This window comes from Babylonia areolata, chromosome 18 (assembly GCF_041734735.1).
Source record: "Babylonia areolata isolate BAREFJ2019XMU chromosome 18, ASM4173473v1, whole genome shotgun sequence".
Taxonomy (NCBI): domain Eukaryota; kingdom Metazoa; phylum Mollusca; class Gastropoda; order Neogastropoda; family Buccinidae; genus Babylonia; species Babylonia areolata.
The window spans coordinates 17,583,357-17,596,561 of record NC_134893.1 but is presented as its reverse complement, the minus strand read 5'-3'; the positions used below and the strand labels follow the sequence as shown (position 1 = coordinate 17,596,561).

Sequence of the window (13,205 nt, the reverse complement as noted above, 5' to 3'; positions counted from 1 at the left end):
CACTACACTACATCTGCTTGGCTTGATGCCTGATCAACAGCATAACCCAGGCCTTTGAGTGTATGGATATTATTATGTTGGTGTGCAAACCAAAGTGGAGAGAATTTTGCCAGAGGACAACACTTTTGTTGCCATGACTTCTTTTTCAGTGCCCTGTTTGCTGCACACGGGACCTCGGTTTGTCGTCTCATCCAAATGACTAAGACGCTCACTTTGGTTTTTCCTGTCAAACTTGGAAGGAAAGTCGAGAGTGGGAATCGAACCCAGACCCTCACGGATACTGAATCTATAGATGAACGGCTGCCACCTTCCATGGAGAAGGACAGACAGAGAGAGACAGAGAGACATCTGAATGAATTCATGACAGCGTCTTAACCTACTACATAAGATTGCTGAAGGATGAATCCCAGCTCTACCACCAGGAGAGCTCCTCAAACCAGTCAACACAGGCCGCCGGAGGATCCGCCCAACGAGGTACACAGGCTTCAGCAGTAGCAACATCATCGAGCGACAAGTAGTGAACAACACCAGAGGCTTCAGTATTCCACACAGCAACACAGAACAACACAGGAACTCCTATTTTGTGAGAACAGTAGCAGAGTGGAATCAGCCATCTCATGAAGCCATCATAGCTGGACTGTTAGCAAAGGCTGGCGGGACTACCCGTTCTTCACCATCAAGGCATAGTCCTTGTACAAAATCATTTTAATTTTGTGGGACTCTCAAGGGCGCCCCGGGTTTTCCGTTGCGACGATAGCCAATATTAGCTCCTGCAACGTACAAATCCAGATCCAGATCCAGAATGATTTTGTGTGTGTGTGTGTGTGTGTGTGTGTGTGTGTGTGTGTGTGTGATACACTAAACATATATTTATGCTTTTTTCATCCAGCCCTCGAAAGCAACCTACCACCCCCAGCAAAGAAGAGAGAGAGAGTGTGTGTGAGTGAACATTTAATGCATACAGACATAATACTATGCAGTTCCTGCCGCAATGCCACACTGAACCTGTGTTCACGGACTCACCTTCAAAAGGACCTCGTGCCATTGCACACTAGGACTCAAAGTCCGATGCAGTGAAAGGACATGTAGAAATCTGGTCTGTGAAGGAATCAAGCCCTGGACCTTTGCTGTCTAATCGAGCGTTCTCTTTCATTTCACTCTCACTCTTGTGTGTGTCTTTGTGTGAAAATCATACTGCTGTCCCCGGAAAGATTGGCGTCGCCGCAGTGCAGTGCCACCCATACATTTTTTTGTGTATTTTTTACTCCGAGGATCACAGATCACTACTCTTCGGTTTGTTATACATCCCCGAGTGCTTGATTCACACGTGTGTAAGCGTGTATGTGTGTTCGTTCTTTTATTTAACGAGCATCCACAGTTGTGATTTTAGACGAAAATCCGTGATCTGGATGATTTTAATGAATGTGAAATTTAACAAAAGCAGAGAGAGTAGGGCCTTCAGCTTTCTTTAAATCTTGGTAATTAATGTCAAATGTTGCATTGTTCATCTTCCATTTAGGAATTTTCGTGTATGACAATCGAGGGGCAGTTTGATTTGGGTTCATATCTGATGTTTTAGATATGCCACAGGTTGCTATAGTTGTGAGTTAGTGAATAGACTGCTCTTTTAGGGAAATTAATTTTTGATACCTACACAATACACCAACACAATAATCTCACATTCGTATAGTTCATGCATATAGATAGCACATACCTGTACAATAATAATATGGCGTGTAAAACACACACACACACACACACACACACACACACACACACACACACTTATATCTGTTTTCATTTTGTTTTCATCCTGTTTCTGACACAAAAAGAAACCTTCGCGGACAGTTTCAGCTTATGGAAGTCGCCGTGATTGTTTTATTATATATATACATATATATATATATATATATATATATATATATATATATATATATATATATTTGTTGTTGTTGTTTTTTCTAGAAGAGACCGAGATCAACACCACACTCAGTGGTTCACATCGTGAAACGAGTCAACTCAGGGGAAGAAACTCGAATCAGGTTCAACAATCAGGTACAACAATGGACTGTCTCCCTTAGAGCAGATTCCAATGGACCCCAGTGGCTGGCTGAGAAATTAATGACATCAGCCTTGTGGACCTGGCTCTCTTCAGCACCTTGGTGAAGGGAATGTTGTCATGACCTGACATCACCAGGGTGTGTCTGAGGCAAGGTGGCTGTGTCTTGGATCCACACGATTCCATGTGCACAATGGCTCTGTACTGTAATTATTTGTCGTCGTGACGATTAATCCACGCAACCAGTAGAGGCATGTGGTAATTCTCCATTTGTTTTCCAATTCGTCTGACTGGATCACCCACACAGTGACATGTATCCGATGACGGGCCTGAAAGCCGAGTAGTAAGAGCGTTGGAACTCAAATCAGAGCCCTGAGACTTGGGTTCGATGCTGATACCACTGCCTGGTGGATTAAGGATGTCCTTGGACAAAATAATCATATTCCGACCTCCTAAAGTCTTTATCTTCTTTTAGTAAACTACAGAACATCCAATACACACGTTAAAGATCCATTGTCAGCGTGCGGTACGTTGCAGACACGTAAATAGTGGTAGGAGTAGTAGTAGTGTTGTTGCTGGTGGTAGTGGTGGTGTTGTAATGATGTTTCTATTTATCTAAAGCATGTTCGTTGTTACAAACATTCTATCTTTCCTCTCTATTCTTTTCCCCCCCTTATTTCCTTCTTCAATCTTTCTTCATTCCGCCCTGTTTTCTCTTTCGTTCTCGTCTCATCACTCATTTATGTGCCTGAATGATAATACCACTTCAATCGACAACGGTGAGAATAAGAGAAGTAGAGTTAACCTTGTTTCACCCTGTCGCAATCAAAAGAATGAGCCAACGACAACCACAACAATAACATGATCACCAACAATCAACAAACATCAAAGAAACTGCCATCACACGGCACCGAATTCATGAATCATAATCCTAATCACATGAAGCATGACGACTCATGCCATTGTCTAAATCCCCGCAAATTCCAGCCCTAGTCCGTCATCTAATCCTGTTGTTTTCCTTTTACTCCCTAGCTTTTTATGGCCAGTTTATTTAATTATCATTATTGTCGTTGGTTTCTTTTTACAGATTGTCGTTCTCTATTGGATTTTGCCGGCATGTTCGTCCTTTTCTTCAGTTTGATTTTTTTTCCAGTAAGACGACAACCTCATGGTAAACTTTGCTCACGTGCACACGTTTTGTGAGAGGCATCGTAGAAAGTTATATTGATGATTGTAATAATAATAATCACCAACACCTTCATCATCATAACCACCGGATACATGTGACTGTGCATGTGTAACTAGCTAGGGACAGAACAGTATTTGCAGAAATTGTATTCACCATTAGTTAAGTGGATCAACATTCGTGACGGGGAATAATTGTATCGAAGTGTTCGATACCGTTGTAACATAAAAAGAACAGTATACAGGTGGATTTATAGGTTTACGCAGCAAAGGACTTAACGATTTTTTTAATGTAAAATCATCATTAGCCTTCTGTTGTTTAAATCAACCGTCGTGATCCCTTGTATATGTGGAACAGTACGTAGATTCGGCTGGGTGTGGCGGATCGGACTCAGCACTCGAGAGCCTAACTGAGCACTACCGAGAGAGATCAGCCACTTGACTTCAGCCAAGCGACAACCAGCGACAAATAAGCAACAGCCAGGAGAGCCAAGGAGAAGACGAACAGCAACCAGCGGCGAGAGAGGAACAGCCAGCAGACCGTGAAAAGGCCATCGCTCCCCATCACCCTGGTCCGCAACCAGCGGCGAGAGAGAAACAGCCAGCAGACCGTGAAAAGGGCCAGAGCTCTATTCCCCAAAACACCCGTGTCAGCGACAATACAAGTGGCGACCAGGGGACCGTCCAAGTGCCAGCCATGGATGTATATAGAGTAAGTCCGTGGTGCCAGCAGTAACCAACGCACGGGTCAACGCAAACAGGGGTCACTGGTCAGCTGCCAAAGGAGAGAGCAGAGGTCACCACAGGTAACAAAGTAACAAAGGCAAAAGTTTAGTTCAATCTCAGAACGGTGAGCAACTAAAGTTGTCTGCCCAGGGTCACACAGGCTCAAGTGTGTGACAGCAAGAACAGCCCACAGTCACACGGCCACACTCAAGTGTGTGACAGCAAGAACAGCCCACAGTCACACGGCCACACTCAAGTGTGTGACAGCAAGAACAGTCCACGGTCACACGGCCACACTCAAGTGTGTGACAGCAAGAACAGCCCACAGTCACACGGCCACTCAAGTGTGTGACAGCAAGAACAGCCCACGGTCACACGGCCACCCACAAGTGTGTGACAGCAAGAACAGCCCACGGTCACACGGCCACACTCAAGTGTGTGACAGCAAGAACAGCCCACGGTCACACGGCCACTCAAGTGTGTGACAGCAAGAACAGCCCACAGTCACACGGCCACACTCAAGTGTGTGACAGCAAGAACAGCCCACAGCCACACGGCCACACTCAAGTGTGTGACAGCAAGAACAGCCCACAGTCACACGGCCACACTCAAGTGTGTGACAGCAAGAACAGCCCACAGTCACACGGCCACACTCAAGTGTGTGACAGCAAGAACAGCCCACGGTCACACGGCCACACTCAAGTGTGTGACAGCAAGAACAGCCCACAGTCACACGGCCACCCTCAAGTGTGTGACAGCAAGAACAGCCCACGGTCACACGGCCACACTCAAGTGTGTGACGAGAACCATGAAGTCTCTCGAGTCCACACTGTTCCAGATGAAATACCCCTCACCAGAGAGGAAATGGCAGACAGAGAGACATTTTCCACAAACAAATCTGACCTTTTCCCGTTCCACAAAGTACCATCTTTAAATATGATATTTTACACACAAAATGAACATACACAGAGACAGAGCTGCACACTGATGTTACTGAACGTAGACTTGCTGTGCCCACGGGTCAAACCTGTTGTGGTGACAGTTCTTCCTTCCTAGACAGAGGTTTATAGTCCTTCCACGTCCAGCGTATATCAAGACTAGCTTTAGAAAGAGAGTTAAAAGGGTTAAATAATGATTGATTATTGAGGTCTTATGTGTTATATGGCTTTAGTTCATTTGTATTTGTATTTCTTTTTATCACAACAGATTTCTCTGTGTGAAATTCGGGCTGCTACACTACAGCGCCATCCCCCCCCCTTTTTTTCTGTGTGCAGTTCTTTTTTTTTTTTCCTATCGAAGTGAATTTTTCTAAAGAATTTTTCCAGGAACAAACCCTTTTGTTGCCGTGGGTTCTTTTACGTGCGCTAAATGCATTCTGCACACGGGACCTCGGTTTAGCCTCTCATCCGAGTGACTAGCGTGCAGACCACCACTCACGTTCTAAGAGAGGGGGAGAAAATATAGGCGACTGAGCCGTGATTCGAACCACCGCGCACAGATTCTCTTGCTTCCTAATCGGACGCGTTACCTCTAGGCCATCACTCCACAATTTAATACCAATATATATTTAAAAAATGTAAAAAGAATTTATCTTTTTTTTCGTTCAAAATAATTTAAAATCTTTTACGACCACCGTTAAAAACACTCTACTGCTAAAGACACGTCACAAAAGAGACCAAAAAATTGTAAAATATATCTATCTATCTATCTATCTATATATATATATATATATATATATATTTATTTATTGTAGCCTCTGAACCAGCCCGTTGGATCATTGAAGTATGCATCTGCTTTTTTTTTTTTTTTTGAAGCAGTCGCGGTTTAGCGTGTATGGATCAGCCCCACGCTTTGACGACTCCTTGAAGCTGAAACTGGGGATGTGTATGCCAGCATGTGATTGTGCGTGAAAAGAGGGAGAGAAAGAGAGAGAGAGAGAGAAGTGAAGAAAGCGAGGAAGAGACAAAAAGAGTGAGATGTCCTATTCTTGAAGAATACATACTTATCAACAAAAACGATTGCTAAGATCACACAATCTTTATTTTATAGACATACACATGAAACAGACTTGACACGCACACAAAAAGCAAATAAGTAAACATACCTATTGTACAGGTCACACAGAAGATGCACTGAGTGATAATTATTTTTCCACTATAATCTGCTCCAGCGGAAGATGCCTCTCTCTCTCTCTCTCTCTCTCTCTCTCTCTCTACACACACACACACACACACACACACACACACACACACTATATATATATATATATATATGTATATATATATATATATATATATATATATATATATATGAGGCAGAACACGAAGAAGACAAAGCAGCAGAAGAGTAGACAGACAAAGGAAAAACTCAAAGGCATTGGAGGAAAAATACACAAAGATGATAAGCAAACCGGTTTTTCTTTCTGTGTCTTTTTCCTCCAGTGCCTTTATCGTCATCTCCGGTTTGCTTATCATCTTTGTCTTTTTCTTCCAATGCCTTTGAGGTTGTTTTTTGTTTTGTTTTGGGTTTTTTTTTTGCTTTGTTTTTGTTTGTTTTTTTTGGGGGGCGGGTTGGGTTTGGTTTTTTTTGGTGGGTTTTGTTTTTGTTTCCTTTGTCTACTCTACTGCTGCTTTGTCTTCATGTTCTTCCTCAGTGAAAAAAAAAGTGTCATAGTCCTGACACGTGAGACGTGAAGAAACCATCAAGGATGTATCTCCTTCTGCTGCTTTGTCCACATTCGTGTACAGTTTTGTCTCCTGAAACATGAAGAGACATGAATACAATGATAATCATTGACGGCCCATAGCTTGTATTGAAAGCTTTATGATCTATGTCGTGTGGAAGTCTTTTTTGTTGTTTACTAAAACTGTGTGTGTGGCTGTCTCTCTGTCTCTCCATTTCTCTCTCTCCTCAGGTTCCCTGCGTAATGTGTAATTATTCGATTTTACAGTTACCGAAATGTTTAGAAAGGTAAGTGTTAACTTCCTATTCTACTTTTTATACATTGCTGTACGATGACATAGGGTCTTTTTTTCTTGACTTCGTATTTGTTCCTTTCTCATTCGCTCTTCCCCCATACAAACTAGCAGACAGTCAAAAACAATAACAAGACACACTAACACAGAGAGAGAGAGAGAGTTGTAGTTCCCATGTTTACCTCATGATAGTCATTGTCCCTTGATTCACTCCATGATAGTCAAAGTGCCCAGCTTTACCTCAGTCATTGTCCCGTGCCTTACCCCATGACAGTCACAGTCTCCTGCCTTACCCCATAATAGTCATAGTCCCCAGCTTTCCCTCATAATAATCATAGTACCCTGCTTTACCGCATAATAGTAGTCGTCCTCGGCTTTACCTCATCATCGACCGGACTTCGTGGAAGATTTCCTTGACGTGGGTCGGACCCAGCCGGTTCTGCTGACTGCATCTTGCAGTCGTCCGCCTCTGCTGCTGCTCCAAGGGAGGAGGGAGCTGCCCCATCCGGAGGGTATCCCAGTCCTCAGGGCTCTGCGCGCGCGCGCGCACACACACACACACACTTTAGTTCAGATGATGACATCTTTCAGCCCAACTGAAATGGATGTACACCTCTATGGCAAACAATGCAATTTCATACCGAGGTAGTACCAGTAGTAGTACCAGTAGTAGTAGCAGTAGCATATCTGATTAGCGCTGGAATCGATTATAAACACATCACGACTTCTCTGTGCATGTGTCACATTGTCGCTACCACTGTGTCTGTCTCTGTATATGTCACCATTAGTCTCTGCTACTGTCATTGTATCTGTCACTATCACTCTGTCACTGTCATTATGAGTATGTCACTGTCACTGTCTCTGTCACCGTCAACACCACCATGTTTGTCACTGTCTCTGTCATCCTAAGTTTCTGTCACTGTCACTGTATCTGTCACTTTGTCACTGTCACTGTGGCTGCATCTGTCACCGTCACCGTCTCTGTGTCTGCCACCATCACTGTATCTGTCACTGTCACTGTGCGCTCTCCCCCTCTCTCTTTTTCTATCCGTGCATGGGTGCGTGTGCATGTAGTGAGTGAGTGTGTGTGTGTGTGTGTGTGTGTGTGTGTGTGTGTGTGTGCATGTGAGAGAGAGAGTGTGTGTGTGTGTGTGTGTGCGCGCGCGCGCGTGTGTGTCTATGTGTCTGTGTGATTTGCGCTACCTTGAACAAGTCATCCGTCAGGAACAGAGGGTGGACTGAAACCTGGAGCAGTCCATACATCCCCAGCCGATCGTCAGGCACAGGTTCTAGAAGATCACCGATGAACTGTCTGATGGCACGTGAGAACTGTCCGTACTGGAACGCTTCTTCCCTCACCGCGTCCATCGTGAAATTTCTGACGTTACTGCCACACAGATGATGACACGATGAGAACACGTCTATTGCTCCTGTGTATGAATACATGGACGTGTACTCTGTTCACTCTGGAGGATTGCAGAGCAGTCTACTAATTACTGATTAGCAGCACATACGGCACTGTGAGGGCGTCTATTCTATTTTTAATATAGTCACATGACATTCCTCTTCTTTTATAAATGACATCCGCTACACTATAAACGGATCTATATTTTTCACTGTCAAAGGTTGGTCAGTGTTCCGCTCCTTTTATAAGTAGATATACACACCAAATACACCATCAAACGGTCTTTTTTATGTCACCATTAAGGGTTGAGTAGCAGTCCTCTTTTGACACATACCACACAATGCCACAATTACCACACTTACTTCAAAACTGAGCAGATTCATAATGAACACTGAAGCGAAAGTGGCCAGATTGTCGAAGGTTTGTTGGGGGTTTTCTTTTTTTCTGATCTTCTAATGTTAAAGTATGAATTAAGATCACAGTGCTAGAAAAGAAAATCGTTACTTTCTCCCCCCCCCCCCTCTCTCTCCCTTCTCCCCTCTCTATCTCTCCCCTTTCTCTCACACATACACATATTCACAAACGTGCGCACTTTAGTTCTCTTTTATGATTGTTTTGTGTAACATCTATGTACCGCTCAACAGCTTTCAAGTAACTGGCATGGTCGTCCGAAAATGGATCTACGTACATGACATTTTCTCGTAACACCAGCTTGAGAAATGTCATCCCCAGGGCCCACCAATCTACCATCTGGAAGCAGAGAAACATTCATCACTCAGTTGTCGTTACATACAGGTTAACAATATGTCAGACATCTGTCTGCTGCCTTCGAAAAGATCACAATCAAAAATAGACCGAAGAGAGAGAGAGAGAGAGAGAGAGAGAGAGAGAGAGAGAGAGAGAGGGAGAGAAAGGGGGGAGGGGGAGGATTGAAGACAGATAAACAGACCGTGTCTCTCATTTTCCCTTCTCTCAATCCCTCTCTCCCCTCCTCTCTCTTTCTTCCCCCCACCCCCTCTTCCTTTCCCATCCCATTTTTTTTCTCTCTTCCTCCCTGCCATCAACGCAGTGACAATGTCACGAATGTGGACCTGATACATCTTACAAAAGAGGAGAATGGAGCAGGTCAGAATATTTCACAAGTAAGGAGTATTGAACAGCTTTAAAAAGGGGGGGGGGGATGCCTTCATGTGGACCTAAATTTTCATACACAGGAGGAGTGTGGAACAGCTCAGAAGGGGCGAGTGCCTTCACATGGACATACCCTATTATACAAGGGAGTAGTGTGGAACAGCTCAGAAGGGGGGTGGGAGGGGGCAAGGAGGGGGGGGAGGGGGGTCTTCACGTGGACTTACCCTATTATACAAGGGAGTAGTGTAGAACAGCTCAGAAGGGGGGGGGGGGGGTGGGAGGGGGCAAGGAGGGGGGAGGGGGTTCTTCACGTGGACTTACCCTATTATACAAGGGTGGAGTGTGGAACAGCTCAGAAGGGGGGTGGGAGGGGGCAAGGAGGGGGGAGGGGGGTCTTCACGTGGACATACCCTATTATACAAGTGTGGAACAGCTCAGAAGGGGGGTGGGAGGGGGCAAGGAGGGGAGGAGGGGGGGTTTCACGTGGACTTACCCTATTATACAAGGGAGGAGTGTGGAACAGCTCAGAAGGGGGGTGGGAGGGGGCAAGGAGGGGAGGAGAGGGGGTTTTCACGTGGACTTACCCTACTACATAAGGGAGGAGTGTGGAACAGCTCAGAAGGGGGGTGGGAGGGGGCAAGGAGAGGGAGGGGGGTCTTCACGTGGACTTACCCTACTACATAAGGGAGGAGTGTGGAACAGCTCGGGAGCCCAGAACAGGGGAGTGCCGCCCGGCCGCTTGTTCTGTGCCGCCGTCCCGTCCCAGTCATTGTAGAAGGCGGACCCAAATTCTGTCAGCTTGCAGTGGCCATGCTGGTCGAACACAATGTTCTCCGGCTTGACGTCTCTGTGTATTATGTCCTTCTGGATCACACAGAAACACAATTACATATATATGAATCAACTGATGGTTGAAAAGAAAGAATGAATGAAAAGCTAAATACACAGCTTGCAAAAATAAGCTGGACATTGAAGTCCACCTCCTTTAAAATACGCTGCGTCCCATACGTCTATACATGGACACATCAATACATTTTACCAATACTCAAATTTTCACCGTCTGCACTAGCGCAAGTTAAGTACTAACACACGCTGAACACTCAAAATCTATGTAGCCTACTATAGAAAGCTAAACACTTGCACGCTAACACTAACATGCTAAACACTCACAATCCATACTCATATCCTACAGTTGCAAGCTAAACAATGCACGCTGAACACTAGATACTCATGCACATTCAGAATCTTGAAACAAAACTCCATCAGACGCTAAACGCAAAAACTACAATTGGAAAAAAAATGAAAAGACGAAACAGTAATAGGCCTACACATTTTTTCTCTCAAACTGTATGTTGTACATAGATTGACATTTTATTTCAAACGTAACAGCCAGTTTGCTTTGTAGTTTGCCTGTGTGTGTGTGTTTTTGCGCGCGTGCGTTTGTGTGTGTGTGTGTTGGGGTGGGGGGGCGTGAATTCAGTTCAGTTTCTGTGCTACTTACATCGTGTAGGAACGCCAGGGCATCACACAATTCAGCAGCCAGCAATGCCATCTGTTTACCGCTGAACACGGTGTTCCGAGATATGTGATCCTCAAGGGAGACATCATAGAACTCTGTAAGAATTTAAAATGATGATGATGATGATAATAATAATAATAATAACGCATACAGAGCCACCAGAAAGTCAGTCACGTTCAGATTGTCAATTCAAACTTTATCATCTCATCTAACATGAGAACCAAGCTGAAACGGAAGAACTGCGAAATAAGTCTTTCAAAACCGAACATGACTGCCCTTTGACGGATATCGTATTACTGGCATTACAACTGATTCTACAGTTAGTGTATCCCCAGTAAAACTTAAGCCATGTTGTAGTTCAATGGGATGGAGTCACTTATTTGACTCAGCAGTGCGGTAGATGGCTGATTACAGTGATAATCACCTACCCGTCATAAGAAAGATCGATGTGCGAGTCTTGAACCTCGCCAGCATCTGAATGAAGAATTGTTCCTTGTGCAAGTCTTTTAGAATTCTCTCCTCTGTGCATTCTCTGTTTCGCTTCTTTGCATGCTGTTTCACGCACACCTTGAATTTTTGCCCCCACAACCGGCCTCTCACCCACGCTATGGCATCAAAGGCTGCACAGAAAAAAAATGAAGATTAGAACTTCCACAGATTATTCAAATAGATACAAATACCAGGCACTGTTCCATTATTAAAATATTTCAAATCTTATCTGGAAACATTTTGTTCATACGATGTTTTAAACTATGTATCAGTTCTTTCCCAATATATGAACAGGAGAATAACGGCGGTTTACAGAGAAATTAACACATTGCTAAGAGTAAAAGAAAAGCAACGACAAAACCAACAGCAACAACAACACACACAAAACAAAAAAAATCACAAAAACATTTTGCCAAGAGTAAAAATGGAGAAAAAAATGAAGCTCGACCAGACAACATTCTACAAAATCATTCATAATTATATAACTGTGGAATTGACATCAGGGTTACATGCTTTTTCGATAACAATAAGGCTTCCGAAGTCGATTTCTTTTTCTGACAATCCCAAACTAGGTTGACAAATCTCGTTAGTGATCTTATTCTTACTTCATCATCTATTGAAAGCATACCGGTAAGGTTCATGCTCTATTTTTCTCCGTTGAAAATTATGCATTTCTTTCGAATTTCTTCAAATTCCGACACATAAACAGGAAATGAATTTCATCTTCAACAGAAGCACCGTACATAAGTCAAGTTGACTATGCAGTGTGTGTAAGAGAGACTACGATTTACTCAGAACATATATGTCTTTGTAACATGAGTGTGTGTAACCAAACACACAAAACGTTCAGACATGAAAACAAGCACTTCAAAGAAAGAATAAATCATACTTACATCCTTCTTCCAAACTGTGATGGCACATCACCTTCTTTATCACCATCCCTTTCTCTGGAAAGGACAAAGTCATTGGTTTAAAAAAAAATGTCTTTCGTTTATTTTCATGCAGTGGGAAGCCAGTTCAGTTTTTTTGTTTTTTTGTTTTTTGTTGTTTTTTGTTGTTGTTTTGTTTTTTAAAGGCACTATCTGAAATACTAATTGCAGAATGCACTCACAAAGTACTTTCAGTGCTGTGAGCTTTTGTCTCATTCCTTGTGGTCACAACACACACACATACAGAGAGAGAGAGACAGACAGACAGACAGACAGACAGACAGAGACGCAGACAATTTTTTTCATTAAGGTCATAGCCCGTTATGAATGAGAGGCGATAAGACTTGAAGATATCACAATGACTGGCAATAAGCATTTAACTGTTTACACAACTATAGAAATTAGGGCAATACTTTTTAACTTAAAAGCTTTATATAAAGCTTTATATAAGTACAATGTGATATTCCTTATAATACCATCATAAGATAATGACATCAATAAACAAAACTTTAAACAAACAAGGACGTTCATAATATTTCTTTAGAATAAATTTTACTCGAATATCATACAACACGGGTCACTGCAGGATGAAAGGAACTTCTTCAGTTGACTCCTTGCACACAGGACACAGCTCCTCTGAATGATTGTTTTAACAGCGATATCTGTACATATTGATTTCAGAACTCCCAAAGCTTAATCTTGTTAATATTAATTGTAAGTGTCTGTCAATATTCAGCAAAAGACAATTCTCAACTAAAATATGTAGAAGCATAAGCCCTGTTGGCAG

General features: G+C 43.2%; 1 protein-coding gene across 1 annotated transcript; it reads right to left on the bottom strand.

The window, feature by feature from the left end:
* Positions 1-7,321: 7,321 nt before the first annotated feature.
* Positions 7,322-11,033, bottom strand: LOC143292178 (putative serine/threonine-protein kinase DDB_G0277449). The gene is made up of 5 exons (XM_076602361.1): positions 10,983-11,033; positions 10,154-10,345; positions 8,985-9,100; positions 8,149-8,332; positions 7,322-7,441 (listed from the first exon to the last, which is right to left on the bottom strand). The coding sequence occupies exons 1-5, from the start codon at positions 11,031-11,033 to the stop codon at positions 7,322-7,324; spliced, it is 663 nt and encodes a 220-aa protein (XP_076458476.1).
* Between the last annotated feature and the right edge of the window lie 2,172 nt (positions 11,034-13,205).

Bases quoted from the DNA above. Each gene is read 5' to 3' on its own strand.
- LOC143292178 (XM_076602361.1), bottom strand. From the start codon at position 11,033: ATGGCATTGCTGGCTGCTGAATTGTGTGATGCCCTGGCGTTCCTACAC. The intron at 10,346-10,982 runs GTAAGTAGCACA...TGTGTGATCCAG, and splicing joins CCCTGGCGTTCCTACACGAT to AAGGACATAATACACAGAGA. The intron at 8,333-8,984 runs GTACATAGATGT...TCTGTGTGGCAG, and splicing joins TACTTGAAAGCTGTTGAGCG to TAACGTCAGAAATTTCACGA.